This window comes from Nyctibius grandis, chromosome 7 (genome assembly GCF_013368605.1).
Source record: "Nyctibius grandis isolate bNycGra1 chromosome 7, bNycGra1.pri, whole genome shotgun sequence".
Classification (NCBI taxonomy): Eukaryota; Metazoa; Chordata; class Aves; order Nyctibiiformes; family Nyctibiidae; genus Nyctibius; species Nyctibius grandis.
Genome location: NC_090664.1, coordinates 22,842,997 through 22,862,312, shown reverse-complemented (window position 1 = coordinate 22,862,312; position 19,316 = coordinate 22,842,997). Strand labels below are relative to the sequence as shown.

The 19,316-nt window shown below is 41.3% G+C and overlaps 1 protein-coding gene across 3 annotated transcripts in view; it reads right to left on the bottom strand.

The window, feature by feature from the left end:
* RAPGEF5 (Rap guanine nucleotide exchange factor 5) overlaps positions 1–19,316 on the bottom strand; it is a 164,714-nt gene that overhangs the window by 78,781 nt on the left and 66,617 nt on the right. The window contains exon 9 of one of the 3 annotated variants that reach the window (XM_068404779.1): positions 18,166–18,291. The exons of 1 other annotated variant lie outside the window; for it this stretch is intronic. In XM_068404779.1, coding sequence (XP_068260880.1) covers positions 18,166–18,291 — 126 coding nt within the window. Of the gene's footprint in view, positions 1–18,165; positions 18,292–19,316 lie in introns of those variants that run through there. One more of the 3 variants, XM_068404781.1, reaches the window with a different exon arrangement.

The window sequence follows — 19,316 nt, the reverse complement described above, 5'->3', positions numbered from 1 at the left end:
ATAAAGCTTCAGCTCGTTCTCAGGAACTCCAGAACCAAACTCTCTCCAATGCACTGATATTTAACACAGTCTTCTAACAGCAAGTGTGAAAAAGCACTGAGTAAGGGAGCAAAAAAAAAATTCCAAAGCTAATGCTTAATATAAAACCAATTTATTTAACTTCTATCCCAACAGCAGACATCACAAAATAGAGTTTATATCCTGTGTTTTGGTCATTGTTTTCAACCAAGCTAGATATAACGTGGTGGTTTCTTTTGAGAAAAGCAAGAATCATTATGAATATAATTTTCTTGGGTTTGGATGATCGTTTTAACTCCCTCCAAAATTGCCTGAAACAACCAGCCTTTTTACTAATGCTTTCTGATGGTTCTTTTCCTGCTAATTAATTCATACATCTAAATCATTCAAAAATGGATAAGCCACTAATCACTCGCAGACTTGATAACATACCCTAAGTGGACAGCAATGCGTAGAGCATGCAATAAGGCTGCCAAAAAGAAAGGAAAAAGGAGTTAGAAGGAAAAATAAAGCTCACTCCTTGCACCTAATAGCAGGAGATTTGATTCTGCATTTATTATGTAGGATAAAATGCTCACTGATGTTAACAAATAGTCTACTGTAGAAATGAGAAAAATCAGGCTGCTTCTATACAGGATGATTTTTTCTAATGTTACACACACAGGAGCAAATTAAAGGCCCCTTTTTTTCTTTTTTTGTTGTCCACATTTAGCAAAAGTAAAAAATAAAAGAATAAGTGAGGCGGGAAAGAGCGGGTTAACAATTAACCAGCTGTTGTCAGCAATAATTCATTCAAAAGTGGAGGTTATAGCACACAAGAAATAAATACATTTTATTGCAAGATTATGACAAGAAGAAAACTGCTTTCTTGCATGCTTATGTAAAGAATAATACTATAAAATTATAAATTTAATTACAATTTCATGTATTGAAGAAAACCAAAGTGTCACAAACAATAAAAATTACAGAAAAATATACAATACCAGTCACCACATTATGAAGTAACATTTTATATTTCTCCCATTTTGTAATTTTAAATAATCACATATTAAGTTACTGCTATTTTGTTCCAGATGGAATCATGTACCTGCTTCTTAACTAGCTACATGCTCTAAAAATTTATTTCAGTATGAATGTTGGGAGTTTCCTCTCTGATTTCTTTACATAATACAATCGTGACCAACTTTAGGAGGGATATAAGTTAGTTATACCAAGCGCAATCTCAACATTTATTCAAGTTATGGAATGAAAAATGCATCATTACCATGGCGACTGGTAAATCACATGGTATCTGCAGTGAGATGCATCTTGAGCAAACACTCATCTGTGCACTTGTGTGTCCTCCTCCACACAGAATGGTTCCTTTGTGGAGGAACATGCACAATTTCATTCTCTTCTACAAAAAAATTGACAGCAGTAATCCAAAATGTTATTTTTGCATGGGGTAATTTAACCAGATCTATCATTAGAATAGGAACAAATATTGAAAAAAAGATTAAACATTGAATGTTTTGCTAGGATTCACATCAATCAAGACCGTGCAACCTTACAAATGACAGAGTGTGCCTCTCAAATCCACTTTGTACCTTGGCATTGGAAGACCATTCACAACAGCACTAGAAAAAAAAGTCTTCCTGACAGCACGAAGAGCTGCCATACGTGCAGCAGCACATCACTCTGGGGCACTGGGGCAGCTGGAGCTGTTACTGCCTCTAGCCATCTGCCCCACCCTTCTGATGGATGTTGCCACCCCCAAAACAAGGACATCTAATCTACGCTTGTATCAGCCCCGAACCACGCTCCTGCATGCCTTGCCAGGCTCTGATATTATCTGCAGCTAACATACAACCTCTCCCTGAGAGGGTCTCCCCTCCTCCCTGCTCTTAATGAGACAACTCTCTCCAGAACAATCCCCCAAACCATATTGCTCTACTGCCAGTCCCATCCATAAAGAATCAAATATCCTTCAGTCACTGGGCTTTGACTTTATTTCCCTGCTGCCCATTTCTAGCTCTTCTCCAGTCACTATCGTGACCACACAAGACTCACTTCCCCATCCTTTTAATTCACCACGAGGAGCAGCATCAACACCAGATTCCCTATTAATCTCCCTTGGATCACTCCCTCTCTCCTCCCTCAAAATATCTCCACCTTCTTGACCTCTTGAGCAATCTGAAGCAGTGTTAATCTGTAGGAAGAGATAGAGATCCACACCATGATGCCACTCGCCAGCTTCTGATATCACGCTGTACGCACAGTGGTTTCTCCAGCCAGCAAGGGCTCCACTTGGGGATGCAAACATCCACTGACACATATCTGCTCCTGATCCCATTTTCTTCCTCACACCACATCCCATTACCATCAAACAGCATAGTATGGGCTACTCAGACACTGCCAACACCTATGATGTCACCAAAGAAATATTGAAATTCTCATGTATCTCTGATCCTGACCTCCCTTCACCCATTTCTGGCTTCGATTCCCTCCTGATCTTCATAGCTTTATACAAGTTATGTATCTTTATACAGGTTTATGCTTTTTTTGTGTATAAACTTGAGATCTCATCTAACCAACTTCATCCTCCTTACTCAGGAAATTATTTTTACGTTGTATGTCTCAGAAAGTCACCCTATCTCGTAAGTCCTTCCAGTAATGACTTCTTAAACCTGTTTACTTTGTAATTGCTGGGCTCTTCCTTCCCAGCCGGTTGGTCATTTGCTATTTGACCTGAACTTTCACAGGTAAGGAGATGCTGTGGGTGAAGAAGAGACATGCTCTGGAATTCATCAGCTGTCACAGAGCATTTGAGTAAAAAAAAAGATAAAATGAGATGTGTGAACAAATGACCAGGTCTTAACTCCCTAATAGAACCTTGTGGAGAGGGTTACAATATCCAAGTACTCCGGGGAAATAACTAATGATCCTTTCTTCAGTTCAGTCATGTTTCAAGAAGCAATCGCCTGAGTTACTAAGTGCTTGAGACTGCCACAGTAATTGCAATGATTTATTTTATGCATCATCATAACTACTGCACTAGGTCAGGAGGACTTGTGCCTTATGGATGCCTTGAATTTTAATACAGGCATTGAAGGATTAGAAGATTGCTATCAGAAACACAGAAACCACAATGACTTGTATGGGGGGGGAAAAAAAGACAAAGTATTTAAAATCCTTGGTATCTAAAACATTAGGTTTCTGTTAGATTTTTAATAAAATTAATTATATTTTCAGGTGATCCTAAGCAGAAGTTGCTTACGTTTTCCTCTGCTCCCTTAAAATGCCAGTGATCACAATCTAATGTTCCTGAATATCTCTGTTGGGATTTTTTTTCCAGTATAAGTAATGAATGTGCAGTTTACAGCGTAACTACCCACTCAGTAAAGACAAAAAAACCCTGTTGTCTCTGTCTTATACCTCTGTCTATTCCAGAGGAAACTTCCTGTGCAAAGCATGTTTCTTCACCTACCCTTAGTCTGTATTGGTGCAGTGGCTGCCTGTTAATAACCAGCAAAGACGGGGACGAGACCTTAGGCTCATGAGCAGTTATTTGACATAGGAAGTATAAACTTTACATGTAGCTACTCAACTGACCTACCAAAAAATGCTTCTGCCAGAGGATATTTTGTGAGGACACACATCCATGATGCAGGAGCATATGTTTTCACAGCAACAAAAGGGTTTGATTAACAGCTTCTCGGGCATCCCCATCCTCCTGATGTGACTTAAACCCCGTTCCCCAGTCACCTTTCCTTTCAGCCATGTGAGGCTTCACTGGCACAGAAGGACATTTTTAGGATAATGATAATTTAAAGCGCTGTCATCACCAGAACTTTCAGACTATTTGAAGATCTTGAAGACAATTCCCCTCCACCCCCATAAATTTCAAAACGTTCCCCCATGATAACTGAAATAAAAGAATTGCTAACCTTTAATCCTGTTTTTTTTCCCAATTACTGTGTTTCAAGGTTAGCAATGTGGAAAATACTAAACTAACACGGTTTTCAAGGTCAAAATAAAAAACGCAGCAATGATAGTCCACAGTAAGTTTCATTCATTTGGTATTCAGGATTAATTCTTTCTGAATATCAAATCATAAAATCGTTGCCAATTCATCTGATTTTAAGCTTTAGCTCATTAAAAATTAGACTATGCTAAAAATAACATGCAGTTTTTTATTTTATCTGATTAAGATATTTCTGTACAGCATGATCTAAGCCTCTAATTATCTGTATCTCTGTATTATCTTAATTGTTATTTCAATATAGGCAAATTCATAACAATGCATTTTAATGGAGAATATTCATATACTAAAAAGTGATAAAGCAATAGAAGTCAAAAAGCTGAATGTCAAGATGCTAAAAATGAAAATGTTTCTCTACATTGTGTGTGCCAGGAGAGCAAGAGCTCACACGACATTTGGCAGTGATTTCCCATGATGAAGCAACTCTTCGGGCCTTTCATTTTCCTAAAAGCCCTAGTCTATTTAGAGCTAGCTCGTAGCTCCTTGCCATTAACAACGCAATACACATAAAGTTCATTAAATATATTGTCTAAGGTATGAAAGAGAAATAGTTCTGCCGTAGCAAGCACTTAACGTGTGCACGGCAAATCAGAAGGAAAAAAAAAGTAAAAAGGATTGGAAAAAATTATTTGTTATAAAAGCAAAAGTCATAGAGGTATATTGACGTTACATGTTGTGCTGCATTAGCAAAATTGCCAAAATGAAGAATCGTCAGAAAGGGCAGTATTATTAGATCTTAATCAATAGGATTTTTTTCAAGCAGGCTGGGCACTCAACCATTTGATGCAGATCTTTTCTGTGCACGAGAGCACTGGAATACCTGAAACCACAGCGTTAATGAATGACAAGGAAAATTGCAGATGCCTAGGAGATTATAGTTAATTTTCACATTACAATGGTCAAGCAACATTTACAGCTTGTTAATATTTCCGCTGAAACGCTAAACCTTTATTTCTTCTTACAGCAGGTAAGACATGATTTTCTACCATAATTAAATGAGTAAATTGCTATTTTTTTACTGTTTCTGTTCTTAGGGGATCCTCAATACATATTGAACATCACACAAATTAAAAGCTAATAGTGTTTTCAAACAACAGGTATATGCATGATTTACTGTATAGTAATTGATTAACCAGTAAATATTAGACAGACTTTAAGTGCATTGCTGCAGTAGCTGAAATGGAAAACCTGTAGTGGAATTGTAGTCTTTTTCTCTGCAGAGTACAAAACTGAGTTTTCCACTAGGGAAGAAATAGCCATATCTGTACATACACATATGTGCGTCTGTGTAACAGCTGAGGGTGGGAGAGTGAGAACAGACAAATTACAGGGAGAATATGGCCACCCAGTGCAAGAACAGAGCGACTCTGTTCTATGGATGGCTGCGGATCCCCCACAAATTAGCACAGATACCCACAGCTCTGCTGTAAAACTGGAGCATGTTCCTTCAGTTCCTGCATAGGTTTCTTCAAGGAAATGTCTAAAGTGAAATAACAGAGGCAGATTTTTAGGGGTCTCCTGAAATGAAGACTATAGCTGCTCCTCTGGAAAAAAAAAAAATTAATAAGGACCACCTTTAAGAAACTACCTGATTTGGGGGTCCCACATTAAAAATCTGTCACCTGAAGCAATCTGTTCAGACTTTAAAAGGAAAGCTGCTTCAACCTATCTATAGCATCCTTCAGCCAGCCAGTGCACCCTAACTACTCAAACACCACATCAGTGTGGGAGAGCATCCCGAGAGCCTACGTTCACAATGCTCCTGAAAGCAGGGAAGCGGCACTTCCATGCACAAAGAGGATCTGAGACACAGAGATGTTCGGTCATTAGCCCAAGGTCTCAGAGGAAGCCTACGCAGGACCGGGAGCTCCTGAGTCCCCATCAGACACCCCGACTCCACCACCCACCCTTCCTCTTCAGGGAGGCAGCTATGGTAATGTGTACCTACAAAGAGTTATCTGCAAGATAACGCAGTGAAGAGACAGCCTGCATCTATCCCTTTTTCCATCAGCAGGCACTGTATGGAGAGTAGGGAAAAGGTGACATTCACAGCCCTGACATCCCCGAGGTAGGGGCACAGAGTCTCAAATGTGATGCCTGAGATTCAGGTTTTGAGCTGAAGAACTGAAAAGGAGGTTGAAACTTTTCAGAAATTGCTAGATGAAAACCTGATGCTATCTGAAGAGAGGTGGAGGAGAGGAGTGTCACAACAGATGGGTCTCCAGGAGAAAGCAGCTTCTTTGTGTTACCACTGAGACTGTGTGTAAATGACTGGTTATTTCTACAATATGAAAAAAGCTTCCATAAGTAGTCCTTGTAAGTGATCAGCTTTGCTTTTAGCAAGGTTTGCATTCTGTTTAATGAATAAATACGTACAGCACATGCACACATAGGCACGTATCTCTACAGAAGGAGAGTTGGGGCACCACAAGCACCCCAAGTTCCTTGGTGGAGGAGGATCCTGCCATATCCTTGGTGAAATCCTGAGAAAGGCCCCAGATGCAGGATGTAAGTTCGCAGTGGGGTACTGGGCACTGCTCAAATTCCTCTTAAAAATCTTGCGATGCCAATGATGATAAAGCAGGTAGGACAATCCTACATCCAGACTTAATTTACTTCTTCTGCCTCTGTGGCAAATACGAGTAAAGAACTCACTGCAAAGGGAGTTTTGTTTAGAAGCCACATGCTTCTTTTACACAAGTTCATCAAATCTAGGAAACCAAAAAGAAATCCATACAACGCAATGATTAGCTCTCTATAGGTACTGTGTAGAGACTGACAGATTATTTAGACAGACTGAATCAATGTGTTGATTCCACTGAAAAGATTCAGGTTTCACACATGAGGAGACAAAGCCAGAGTGTCAGTACACTTTCCAGACATGTATCATCCACGCAAGGAAATCCAGGCCTGAATGTGTCTGGTTTTTAGCTTGAAACCCGAACAACTGGGCTTTGCATGTGAGAAATGAAATTCTGGCCTCTTCACTCCAGCCAGTTCCGATTAGTGTCTTCTCCCCTGACCCTGATCACATCAATTCTCTCTATTAACCTGCTAAATATGGCCAAACAGCATATTTTGCAAACACTAAATCGATGTAACTGCTGTAGTTGTATCCACATGTATGTTTTAAAGGTTCCTGTGGTGAATGATCCCCTACTTGCAATATCAAAAGTATTTGGCAAAAAGGCCTAAACTGATAATGTATTCATTTGATAAATATTAGTGCCTCTAAAAAGCAAAGAGACACTGTGATATTGCAACCAAACCAAAAAGGTGATGCATTTTCTCATTCTGTTCTTGTCTCCTACTCTACCAAAAAAGCAGGTTCTCCTTTGTTCCTCCCAGCACTGGGCTAAGTAGAAATGCTGCTCCTGATTGACAGAGCACACACAGGTCTACTCCCCTCACCTCCCAGAGAAAATGGAGACAAATCAAGAGATGGTGCTCTCAGTCCAGCCACTTCAGGTGAGACAGCAGTGTCAGCCAGCCTGGCAGGGGACAGAGCTGATGCACAGCACAGCCAGCAAAGGGATGTGAGCTGTATGCCTTTCCCTTGATCAAACAGGGCTGTGTAGTTCAGCATCACCCCTGTTCAGGGCTTACCCGAGTTCAAAGCTTAGAAATCCATCTAAGGTTTGATCTCCAGAAAGCTGTTAAAGGAAATACCAGCTGCTATTCATGCTCTTCCTGAGTTAGGTCATTCTGTTATTTTCCAAGTCACCAAATGAGGCTAAAGTACTTTTTCCTGCAACCAGCAACTGCTGCCGCTCCCACACGTCAGAGCTTTCCCCGCTCGGATGCGCACGTTCCAGAGAGTGACAAAAAAAGCTGGGAACTGCCTGACACGTGATATCAGAAAATATATTCAAGGAAGGCCACAAGGTCAATGCTAATTTCAAACCCTGTTTCATGTTTCCACATGAAACATCTAATTAAAAGTTTTCACTGGGTAGTTAAAATGAAATCCATGCATATGCACTTGAGACCTCATTTTCATGTGCCATGAATTAGAATATAGGAGGTGCTGCACACAGCGGTAGGAACACTAATCGAGAAAGGAGAGGGGAGTACCTGCTTTGATTTAGAGGAAGACAGTCAGCAAAAATATCACTAATCGCCTAGGTTTTCATTTCTTTGCTCTTTGAGCTGCCACATACAACCAGGAAAAATGAATGCAAGCAGTGTATTAACTGCTACCAAATGAGCATTCTCCACAGGTGACCATGTGTCAAGCACATCTTGCAAAATGCCACCACCTTCCAAGGCTATAGCACAACGAAAGCATTAGACCCTAAGGGCTATACCCTGTTCTCACCAAAAAATACCTATTAATATCAGCAGGAGCTGAATTAAGCTTTAAAATGCAGGCACAGTGACAGAATGGCCATAGCAAAAGGACAACATTTGGAGATTTAAGGGATGTCTCATGATTAAAATAAATAAATCCTGGGAAAAAAGAAGCCTGCAAAAAAATACAAGGTCAAATTGTCCTCCCTTTCTTGCCATGAAGGAGGCTTCAGCAACATAGGCAGAGATAGACACTTTACACCTGCCCCTTTTCCAAAAAGCCCTCAGTGCAAATAGACTGACTGGTACAGGGCAGGCAGCTGAATGTAAGGGAAAGGCTGAGTCTTCACACCAACATGTTCCCGGTGGTCTCCTGAGCCTGCCTGCAGGAACAAATGCCGACAAATGCTGGTGGCATTTACTCCAGTGAGGTCCTGACACAGGCTGTCAGATCTCTGAAGAAAGCCAGGTTGCTCTGGCAGCTGGGGAGGGTTGTGGTGCCAGCCCAGCAGCACCCGAAATCAAAGGAGGCCTCACCAATTCCAGAGCATCCTGCCACTGGAACCATGCTGACCTTAGCATAGAGTGCAGATCATGCTACAGAAGTGGCACTGGTGCAGTTTCTACTCCAAACAGGAGCAAAGCCTGACATGTAGAAACATGTTCACCTGTTTAATGACACTAGCCATGTATCTTCTGCATTACTGGCCAAAATCTCCACTTCAATGAAACTGAAGATTCTTCCTGAACTTATTTGGGAGGATAGGAGAAAGAAAGGAAAAAAAGAAAAAAACCTGAGACCTGAAGCACTGAATCCTTTTTACATGACTCTGATCTCAGGGCAGGCTACCAAATCCCAGACAACTTCCAAAGAGGATGATGTGGTGGATGGCCATCAGCTTCTGGCTTATCAACAAAGTTTTCCCGTTATCTTCTCAGCCAGGTCCACACTGTGAGCCAAATCCAGATGTTCTTGATTTGTTTCAATTCCAAGAGAAAAGTATAGTAAAATAATAACTGACTTTAAAAGATCTGCACCACTGAAAGGTGAAGGACAAAATTACTTCTCCTGAATTTCAGAAACTGCTTGGAATTTCTGACTTAAGTTTGCATGGTACCTATTCAATGCATTATCAACTTCTCTTTTTGATCTTCCCGAATTTAGATGAAAAATTCCCTAACTTGACAGAGAGATACAGGCACTTTTGTTATTCACAGTTTCCAGGACAAGCGTAGAAGTAACTGTACAGAAGCAGATGGCAGGATACATCCGCTGTATTATCAGCATAACTGGGAGTTTATTGATGTCATAAATCAGAAAAATGGAGAAAAGAACATTCAGAACGTAATCAAATGTACTGATCATAGAAAGAGAGGGACAGAACAGTAAATTTAAAACGGAAAACATTAGAGCAGGTGCTTTGAATTCATGAACTGGTAATTTCTACTTCTCTAAAGGGAGAAAATGATAGATTAATTTTATGTAAGCCTTTGAACAGTCTAGAAACACAAGCAGGTAAGTGGTTCAGAATCGGGAGACAAACACAGCAGCAGAGGTCAGTGACAACCTGCAGATGAAAGCTTTATGAGAGTTTATCTGCTTTTTCACATTGATATAGAGCAGAAGGCAGAACCCTGGAACCACATTTTCAGTATTGGTGCTACCAGGAACAGTGTAGTCCCACTGCCCATGAAAAACAGCACCCCTGTCCTCTCCCTGCTCCTGGGTGCTGACCCCTACGCATCGTTCACCCGCTTCTTTGTGCATGTAAGCCTTCATGAAGTCACATGTGGAAACACAGGATCTAGATTAAAATTATGCCAACCAAAAAAATGCAAGGACATTTAATTTGACCCAGCTCAGTTTCTGGATTTGGTAAATCATAAGGCTTTGGGGAATAAAGAGGAAAGGTTGTGTTTTACTGTCAGCCACAGAATAGCTCTTGCCCACAAGGGTCATCCCTGACACCACATCTTGTTCCCACCCCATATCCATATCTCCATACCACGAGGGAAACCGATCCAGTTGGAAAATAACCCACAAGAAAGGTATATTTATTTTATTTTTCAGCTGGATTATTCCCTGTGTGTCTTCACAAAGCAGCACAACATGGGGCAGCTCAGGGATGGGAACAAGCAGTCGGGGCAGGGATGCTGCCGACAGCACAGACATGGAAGTGATGCCTGAGGACCCAGAGACTGCGAAGTGATTGCAACTGCTTGGCCTTGCCTCAGCTATGCTCAGATTTTTAAAAAATATCCCTCTGGCCCTCAGTAGTTCAAAGTCCAACCCATTTTCAGCTTGCTGGGATCCCCAAACCACCTCTCAAGGATCTCAAAGAAATTCGTCAACATTCATTAACCACTGCAGGTTTTATAGCACCCCTTCAAGGTCCTACATGTTTAAGACCCCATTTTATATCTGGGTAAACAAAGGTGCAGGGAAGTGACGTGATTTAAATAACCGCTGGAGTCAAAACTAAAAATTCAGTGTTCTGGCTCCCAGGTTTCAGCCTGCTAAATACCATGTGCCCTTTTTACCCCTTTCAGCGCAGTAGCCAAGGTATTGTCCCATGCAAAAATGAGTCACTGTTCCACACCAAAGAAAGCCCAGCATGCAAAATGTGTATGCGGAATTTCCTTCTATACAAAGCAGTTTAATGTTACAGAATAAATCAAAGAGGAGCAAATTAGGCTTTCTTTTCTTTTAAACACTAGGCTGAGCATCTGGAGGAAAGAAAGTATTATGGGAATATGTAACTCGACTCAAAGGAAAAGAGTGAGCTTCCCACTCGACATGTTCCTATACAGTGCTTACAACACATTAAGCGAGCACAAGCATGACTCCCCTCAAAGTGCTTTATTTTTACAGGAAGAAGGACCATATCATCTCACTGCTACTTTGCACTCCTGGCAAGAGGCCATTCTCCTCCAAAACTTTGGCCACATTAAATAGAGTCAACAAAAGGAACAGTAAGTCCTCTTAAAAGTATATAGTAAATAAAAGTACTTCTCTTATTATTTTAACAAAAGTGTTGCAAGAGACTAAAACAAAGCTTTTCCTAGTAGCCAAATGATCCCAGTCCTACATCTGAGCAGGAGGATCCTTATCTCTGGCAAACTTTTTCTATTTCAAAACAATGCCTATGCCTGTTCTGCACTGAAAAAAAAATCCTAGGGCCTGCAGAAGTCTTTTCTTCTCAGAAGATAAAGAGGTTGGCTTATGAAGAACAGGTGATCACCTGGGGCTATGCGTTCATTCCAGCAGATGAAAGATCAACCAAATAGGACACTCTCTCCAGAACATGACAGAACTAGATTCAAGTCTCTGTTCCTCCTGATTCAGACCAGAGACTTGAACTTCAGGCTACCTCCATAGCAAGCCTGTACCTACCTCTTAATTATACTCTTACTCAACATGGAGCTACAAACTGACAACCTTATTGACAGACTCATTTTTTTCATGGTTTATAGTTGAAGACTAAGTCAAAATTACAAACTGTCATCTTACCCTGGTACAGCTCTCTCTGCTAAGGCTGGCGATTTAAGAGGTAGGAAGGGAAAGTGCAAACTCGTGTGCTGATGTGCTAAATTCGTTCTGTTTCAATGACTTCAGACAACTATACATGGCTATCCAAGCTATGAAAGTTTCTGCAAAAAACTTTCACTGTTCCACAGCTGTTACATCCACTTGATCCACAGTTCTGCAAGAGATGCAAAATAGCCTCCAAAAGCCAAAAGCAGTAAACCTGCACTCAAGCTACCCAAAGCAGCAATGATTTTTTTAAAAAGTAAAGCACAGATTTCAGCCACTGACTGCATTCAGACATTACTCGATGTCATAGTTTTAAACAATATTTTTCCATCGGAGCCCTGATTACTGACCATCGATTCAACAGTACATCAGCGCAGTGCCACGGCTTCGTCAAGCAAACAAAGACTGCAGCTCTGGGACACGTCCTGACGTTCATTCTTGTCTCCTTGCAGGCGTCCAGCTGGACACGTAGGTGCACCCTAAAATAACCTTGATGTGTCATGGCTGGAATTTCCTCAAGAAATTCCTTGGTCATGAGTAAACTATACATCCTGGGGCTCTAAGTCGTTAATCTTCTTTTGTAAGCCTTTTAACAGCTTCAGCCCAACCACTAACCTGCTCCAATGAGCAAATCATCTGTCTGCTTAATGAGACCACTGATTACAAAAGTTAGTACCCAGTAAATTAACAAAACTGCTCTTCAGTATCTGTCATCCTTCTGAAAACGTACCTGCCACCCTATGACATAACTCTTTCATCTTGAACTCACTAAGTCACAGAATCAATACATTCAAGCTGTATATACTTATATACTTTTAAACAATATGTAACTCTAATTAATATACACATTAATCTGTAAAGGGATTAGAAGGCGGATTTAGGAAATATTCCCCTTCCCATTGATGCACGGAAGTACTGGAAGAGTCCTAGCCTAGAACATAATTTATATAGTTGAATAAAGGAATTAATATTCTTTAGTTCTCTACTGAACACATTAGAGAATCTTAAATTTCCTTCAAACATTACTGTTAATTTGCAGAAAGCTTATTCAGTTCATCTGGCTATGAAAACAGTACTATAATCTAAAGAATATTTTCCCCATGTTGCTGAGGTGAGAAGCACTTTTACAATTTTGCTAAGACAATGACACTATAAACAGACATTATTTCCTTAGTGCAATGCTTCACAGAATCACAGAATCACAGAATGTTAGGGATTGGAAGGGACCTCGAAAGATCATCTAGTCCAATCCCCCTGCCGGAGCAGGATTACCTAGACCATATCACACAGGAACGCGTCCAGGCGGGTTTTGAATGTCTCCAGAGAAGGAGACTCCACAACCTCTCTGGGCAGCCTGTTCCAGTGTTCGGTCACCCTCACCGTAAAGAAGTTTTTCCTCGTATTTATGTGGAACCTCCTGTGTTCCAGCTTGCACCCATTGCCCCTTGTCCTGTCAAGGGATGTCACTGAGAAGAGCCTGGCTCCATCCTCATGACACTTGCCCTTTACATATTTATAAACATTAATGAGGTCACCCTGCAGTCTCCTCTTCTCCAAGCTAAAGAGACCCAGCTCCCTCAGCCTCTCCTCATAAGGGAGATGTTCCACCCCCTTAATCATCTTCATTGAAATAATAACTGGAAATACTGTATGAACAGTATCAAGTCTATTACAAAGGCATTATTTAATTGAGCCTGTAGTTGCTTAAAAGGAGTTTCAAAAAAAATACAGTTTAGTGCAACTACGCCTCAAATGCATCTCAAATGTATGCTTCAGCAAAAAAGCTATGACAAATTACTTCAAATGGCTTTACATACAAAGCTTGCTTTCTGTATTATAATTAATGCTAACAGTAAGCAAACTTCTCAAAAAAGCAGGCTCACTCTATAGCTGAATATTTCAATACAGATTTTTCACCTATTTTCTGTCAAAGCAATTATTTTAAGGGAATGAAATATTTAAATAACAGAAAAATACAAATATCCAGTTTTACATTTCCCTAGGCTTATGAGTGTGATTTGCATATAATGATAAAATTAGAACTGCAAGCTTGCATAGTTATTTTTACTCTAACCCACATTTGATATTAAAATAATTCTGTGCATTTTAGACAACGATTTCATTTATTTATCAATACACTGAATCTCATTGTATGAATGCAACAGCACAGAGAAGAAACTTATCTGCCTATTTAGAAGCTTATTTACTATTTACTTTCTACTCATTAGCAAAACTGAAGCATTAGGAAACCTAACACGTATGGTAGGTTCAGTGCCTTAATTAAAAGCCTTATTCTAACACATTAGCAAGTGGGAATGGGGAAAAAAATCACTATAATTTAGTTTTTGCTTTCCTCTACAAGTCTATGAGCACCATTACAGTTAGAGCACTTTGCAAACATTATATTCACCAGAGAGGAACCTGGCACTGTGTGCTACAGAACACCAGCTCCAATATACCAGTCCAACCTGGTCACAGCAAGCTTGCAGTGCGAGAAACAAATAAGCTGCTCAAATATAATAGAGCTTGTGCACAAAGCTTTTTAAATTATAGGACTTTTCCAAAACACTTTTTAATCCAGACCATAAATCTGAAAAGAAATGATAACATACCAGAAACCTAAAACAAAAGCAGTATGGACTTTCTGACTGTGGTGCTTAAAGTATGAAGTAAAAATGTATGCATGTACAAAATCATCACATATGCACCCCAATTTATACCCTCCAGAACACATCCAAACTGAAGGAATCCCTTCTCTCTGCCATCATAGCTCCAAACCGAGCTTTCTCCTCCAGTGAACGACCCAGCTGTCACAGATTTTCCTTTTTCCAGACCGTCTGCTTTTTCTGTGAAAAAAATAATTAAATTCCTCTCTTTCTGAACCAGCAACCCAAACCAATCCATGCTTCACCTGCCTACTGTGGGCCACAGACCACAGCCTCCAACACCACAACTTGAAGAATATGTTTTATTTGCCCAAAAACCTCTGGAAGATCAGACTCTTGTGCATCTATGTCATCTACTTTTCCTACATGAGTCACGAAGTTCTGTCGTCAAACTCAGATGGAAATGGTCATTAGTTATTTGAATGACAGGAGGGCCCACCAGTCCTCCTCACAGCCTAGCTCCCTGTCACACTCAGAACGCTACAAACACAAAGAGGGTCCTTTCTCCAGGCAGCTCCACACCTCATGCACTGTACAGGAAGAAAACTACTGGAGTCACAGGGTAACAAATTCTTCAATTAGGCTCAGAGCTCTTTCTTCTTCAAAGAAGAAAGGATAAGCACAAGAAACAGCACAGCCCAATCATACTACATTCGTGTTTGCTGTTAATGTTGGAAAACCGTGTGAGGTTGTACTAACCTGAAGAGACCTGCTTTTAACACAGCGGGTAGCACCAGAGGAGCCCCAACTCCATTTCCCATTACGTGCGTGGGACACAGTACACGTAGAGAGGAATTATGCATATGCATAATTTTAACCCTGCATTCAAGTTGGGGGTCTTTTTGCGTATTCCTGGAGGAGAACAAAGCAGAACTCTGCTTCAGCCAAGAATTCCCCCCTTGGCCATCTTGGAAAGAGCAGCTTTACGTCCATGTGGGTTACGAAGCCCCCAGCCTCCAACAGAGACACCGCCCTGGGCTGACTGAAACACACAGTTCTGCAAACCATCACCATTTCTGCTTCGAGCTGGGCTGCCAGGAGGCCAGCCTGGCTAGCTGGCTCTCCAAGCGTGGGGAGAGAAGCCTGGCACGGTGCTCAGGCATCTCATTTACAGACCGAACGCCATCCCTTTGAGGAAGGCAGATCATCCGTGAAAGCACACTTTGAGCTCCCCGGGAGGGAAAGCTCCTGAAAGCTTTTGCACAGGGATACTTGCTGAGAAATGAGGGTCCTGTGGAGAATGCACAGAGCTGCTCCATTTTACTGCCTACATCGAGTGCCCGTTACCCTGTGCTTCTGAGAAAGTAATGTAAAAGTAAGCTATGCTTTTAAAAATAAAAAGAAAGATGGGCATGCTACACGTAATTTTTTAAGGACACCACACCCTAAACATGTTGTTCCTGTAACATTTACAGTGAGCACAAGTGACTGGGCAGTAAGCCGATGCCAATGAATCTGCCATCACTTCTGTAGCAGCAGAATGAGACGGGAAGGTCTGAAAGCCCGCACCAGAGCAGTACTCACTACGATCCAGCCTGCTGCTTTTCTCCTTGGAGAAGAGAGGGAACAGCTGCCCAGGGCAGCGAACTCTGCCCAGCCAGCCAAATCCTGCCACCTGCACACAGGCCAGAGCAGCTCTTAGACCAAAAGGGAGGAAGGGAGGGAGAGGAAGGGATGGAAGCTCGCAGCTTCCTGAACGTATATGACCCACCGCCCCCACCACAGCAAAGCGTGTTTTTTTTCCAGTGAAAGTAAATTACCTGAGTCAGCTAAACTGAGCACCCTATGACAGACCTTGCCCATGTTCTGTAACACCTTCTTGGTGACCATTCCTAATGAAACCAATCGACTGGTTGGGGGCTTAGCAAATACACCCACACTGAGGACTGCAAGTCTCTCTTACAACTTGGCATGGGCTGCCTGGACTGTAGGGAAGAGCCATGTCACTCCCCACCCTACAACAACCAGGAAAGTGCAGAACGGGGTGGGGGAAGCACACCATCATTTGTTATTGCCAGCACTAGCTGTAAGATATTCCCCACACAGAAATAAAGGGCACATGAGCAATGACCTGGGCTTCTGCAGTTTCTCAGGCAACATTTCTCTTTCCTGTCACCTCCGAGGTCTAAAGGCACATCCTTGCCCAAGAGCAGTAACTGCCGCGTTATAGCACTCAGTATAGATATGAGCAGCTTGCTCTGGCTCCTGCTAAACTGAAGTCACTCATCTCCCCAATAGCAGCAATTGCTAAGTGTCATACTTGTCAAAGGAGAAGAAAAGCTGAGCACTTCTTTCCTATCCATTTTTGGAACTGTACTGTAATCTGTGCAGCTACAGAGCTGCAGCTGACTCCACAGCACCCTTTGCAATAACTGGAGTAAGCAGCAAAAATATCCTCTGAATTTTTGAAGTATCAGTCCCGACACTCCCCTCTCCCCTATGTCCACAGCATCTGTAATCTTGCTTCCAAATCCCAAAACACAATTAGAAACCTTCCCTCACTTAAAATCTTCTTTACTTAAGCACCTAAACTTTTTATTGCACTTTGCTGATATGATTTAAAGATATATGGAAATGCTGCCAGATGTCCATGGCTAGTGGATCTGCTGAGGAACAATACAATCTCACGGATTTGAGCCTGGCTAATTACCCTTCTCCTTCGTGCACACCTACTGATACAATTACATATTTAACTACACCAGACTAGACCTTATATGCTGCCAAACAGAACAGCATGAAGCTCAGAAATAAGATTTCATCTCTTTTCCGTTGTGCAACTTTACTTCAGTAGGAATGAGCTTGCAGATGAGCTGAAAAGTATTTCTTTTCTAAAGTACATGCCTTTTTTCCACTATCCAGTGAGCAGAAAACGGAATAAATTACATATACACTATAGCAAGACACATGAGGACTAGCTGGGGTTTTTGTTGTTTCCTGCAGTTATTATCCTGGGCACCTTTAGATGAATATGCAATCAGAATAGAAATCTTTACCAGAAGAACAAAATCAGGATACATTGTGCTATAAGCGGAGCAGTCAAGTTTTAGTGCATTTTCAATCCAGTTATTCACATCTGAATAAGTGCTTTCAGAAGCATTAAACAGAATGCTGCTTTCTTCAGTGTAACTTTTGGTTGAGAACACAATTTTTTAAAAGAAACTGCTGAATTCCCTATCCAGACCATTCTTTGTAATTCACACTGAAAAGCTCCAGCCAGTACTTGCATCCAAATACACCAGCAGCAGAGTAATTTTAAGACAATTTCAAGTAAGTACTCGAAGCACTCATATACCTTATACATTATTTAAATCCACCCTAAAAACCAAATATTTCATAATCACTAACAACAATTTGGTGGAAAACATCCTGAAATCACCTGTTATTTCCTATGTGTGTAAGGTATTAATAACAGTAACTGACAGTTAATGACAACATAATAATTTAAATGTGTTGACAATTATTGAACTGAACGCACTTCAGAGAAATGTAAATGCCAGAGGAGAGCAGCTACAGCTCCATGACTAATGTGTGCCCTGGATTCTGACCATCAGCTTTGCTATTTCAGTTTTGTGACCTAAATCTCCCTCCCCTACCAGAAAGAAACAAAAAAAAAACCCAAACCAGAAACGTCTTACTTGTTCTGCCTTCTCCGGTGGTTTTCTATCCGCCTGCAAAAACTGGCAGTTTTCTCTCGCCAGCTTCTGGACCAGCTCAATCCGTCCAATGTCATCTCTTCCCTGAAGCTTGCACAAAACCCCTGCCTTAAGGGTGGGAGAAAGAGCAAACAGATACTTAAATCCACAATCCCAGGACATGACACTGCCACAAATTTCAACCTTAAAAGAAATGCATCTGTTTTCTCATATTTGCGGTACTTCGGTGCCGCTTGCTGAACACAAACAAGCCGCTGCTTCCTGGGAAACGACTGGCGAGAAGCTGAAGTACATCGAATCTCCAAATGTATCTGCTTTGGAGGAACGAAGGCAGGGCTAACTAAATCAACCGCTCCTCTGAGTGTGACTATCAGATACGCTGTGTTTTATTTGTTCCTGTCAGCCTGTTTCCTGTTACATAAGAGAACAAGAGCAAGAGGTTAAAAACTCATGGGAAAGTTTTTAGCCAGGAACAGCCTTGGAAAAAGAATGAAGCGCAACACAAGGCACTCCTAAAAATAACAGGCTACAACTCCCTCTGCTTCTGTTCCAACCATTTTTCACGTATGCAAGCCTCAAGAGTTAAAAGACAGTTGTGCCGTGTTTATTTATTCTGTAAATGACAAATCAATATCTCCTGGTTTTGTTTAGGGAAGAAAATGAGATTTGCTTTAAAAACTATGTTAGAACTATTTTTTTGGCTCATATTCGGTCAGTTATTCAAGCTACGCCACCAGTGTTTCGTCAAAACATTCAGCACTGGTTGTTTTATAAAAATGCCTTATATCTATAAAGACGGATTCATGCTTGCACACAGGCATACCAGACCCATCACAAAATTAGCTGAGGAGGGCTGAATTGCTCCCTGCAAAGCAGTGGCTAATATCACTGTCCACGATTTGGTCAGTGATATAGCCTCTATGTAACTGAGGCCTGGCCTGATGATACCACGCAGCTTTTATTAGTCCAGATGTTTCCTGATGGGGACAGCATATGCCTTGGGAGGGCCAGGCATGTGGCATGGCTATGGTATTGCTGTACGACCTTAAATGCAATCTGCAAATAAGCCTTTTTCCCCACTTCCTCCACCCTTTTCTTTCTGCTGTTCATCCTGAGTTTTACTGAATCAGTAT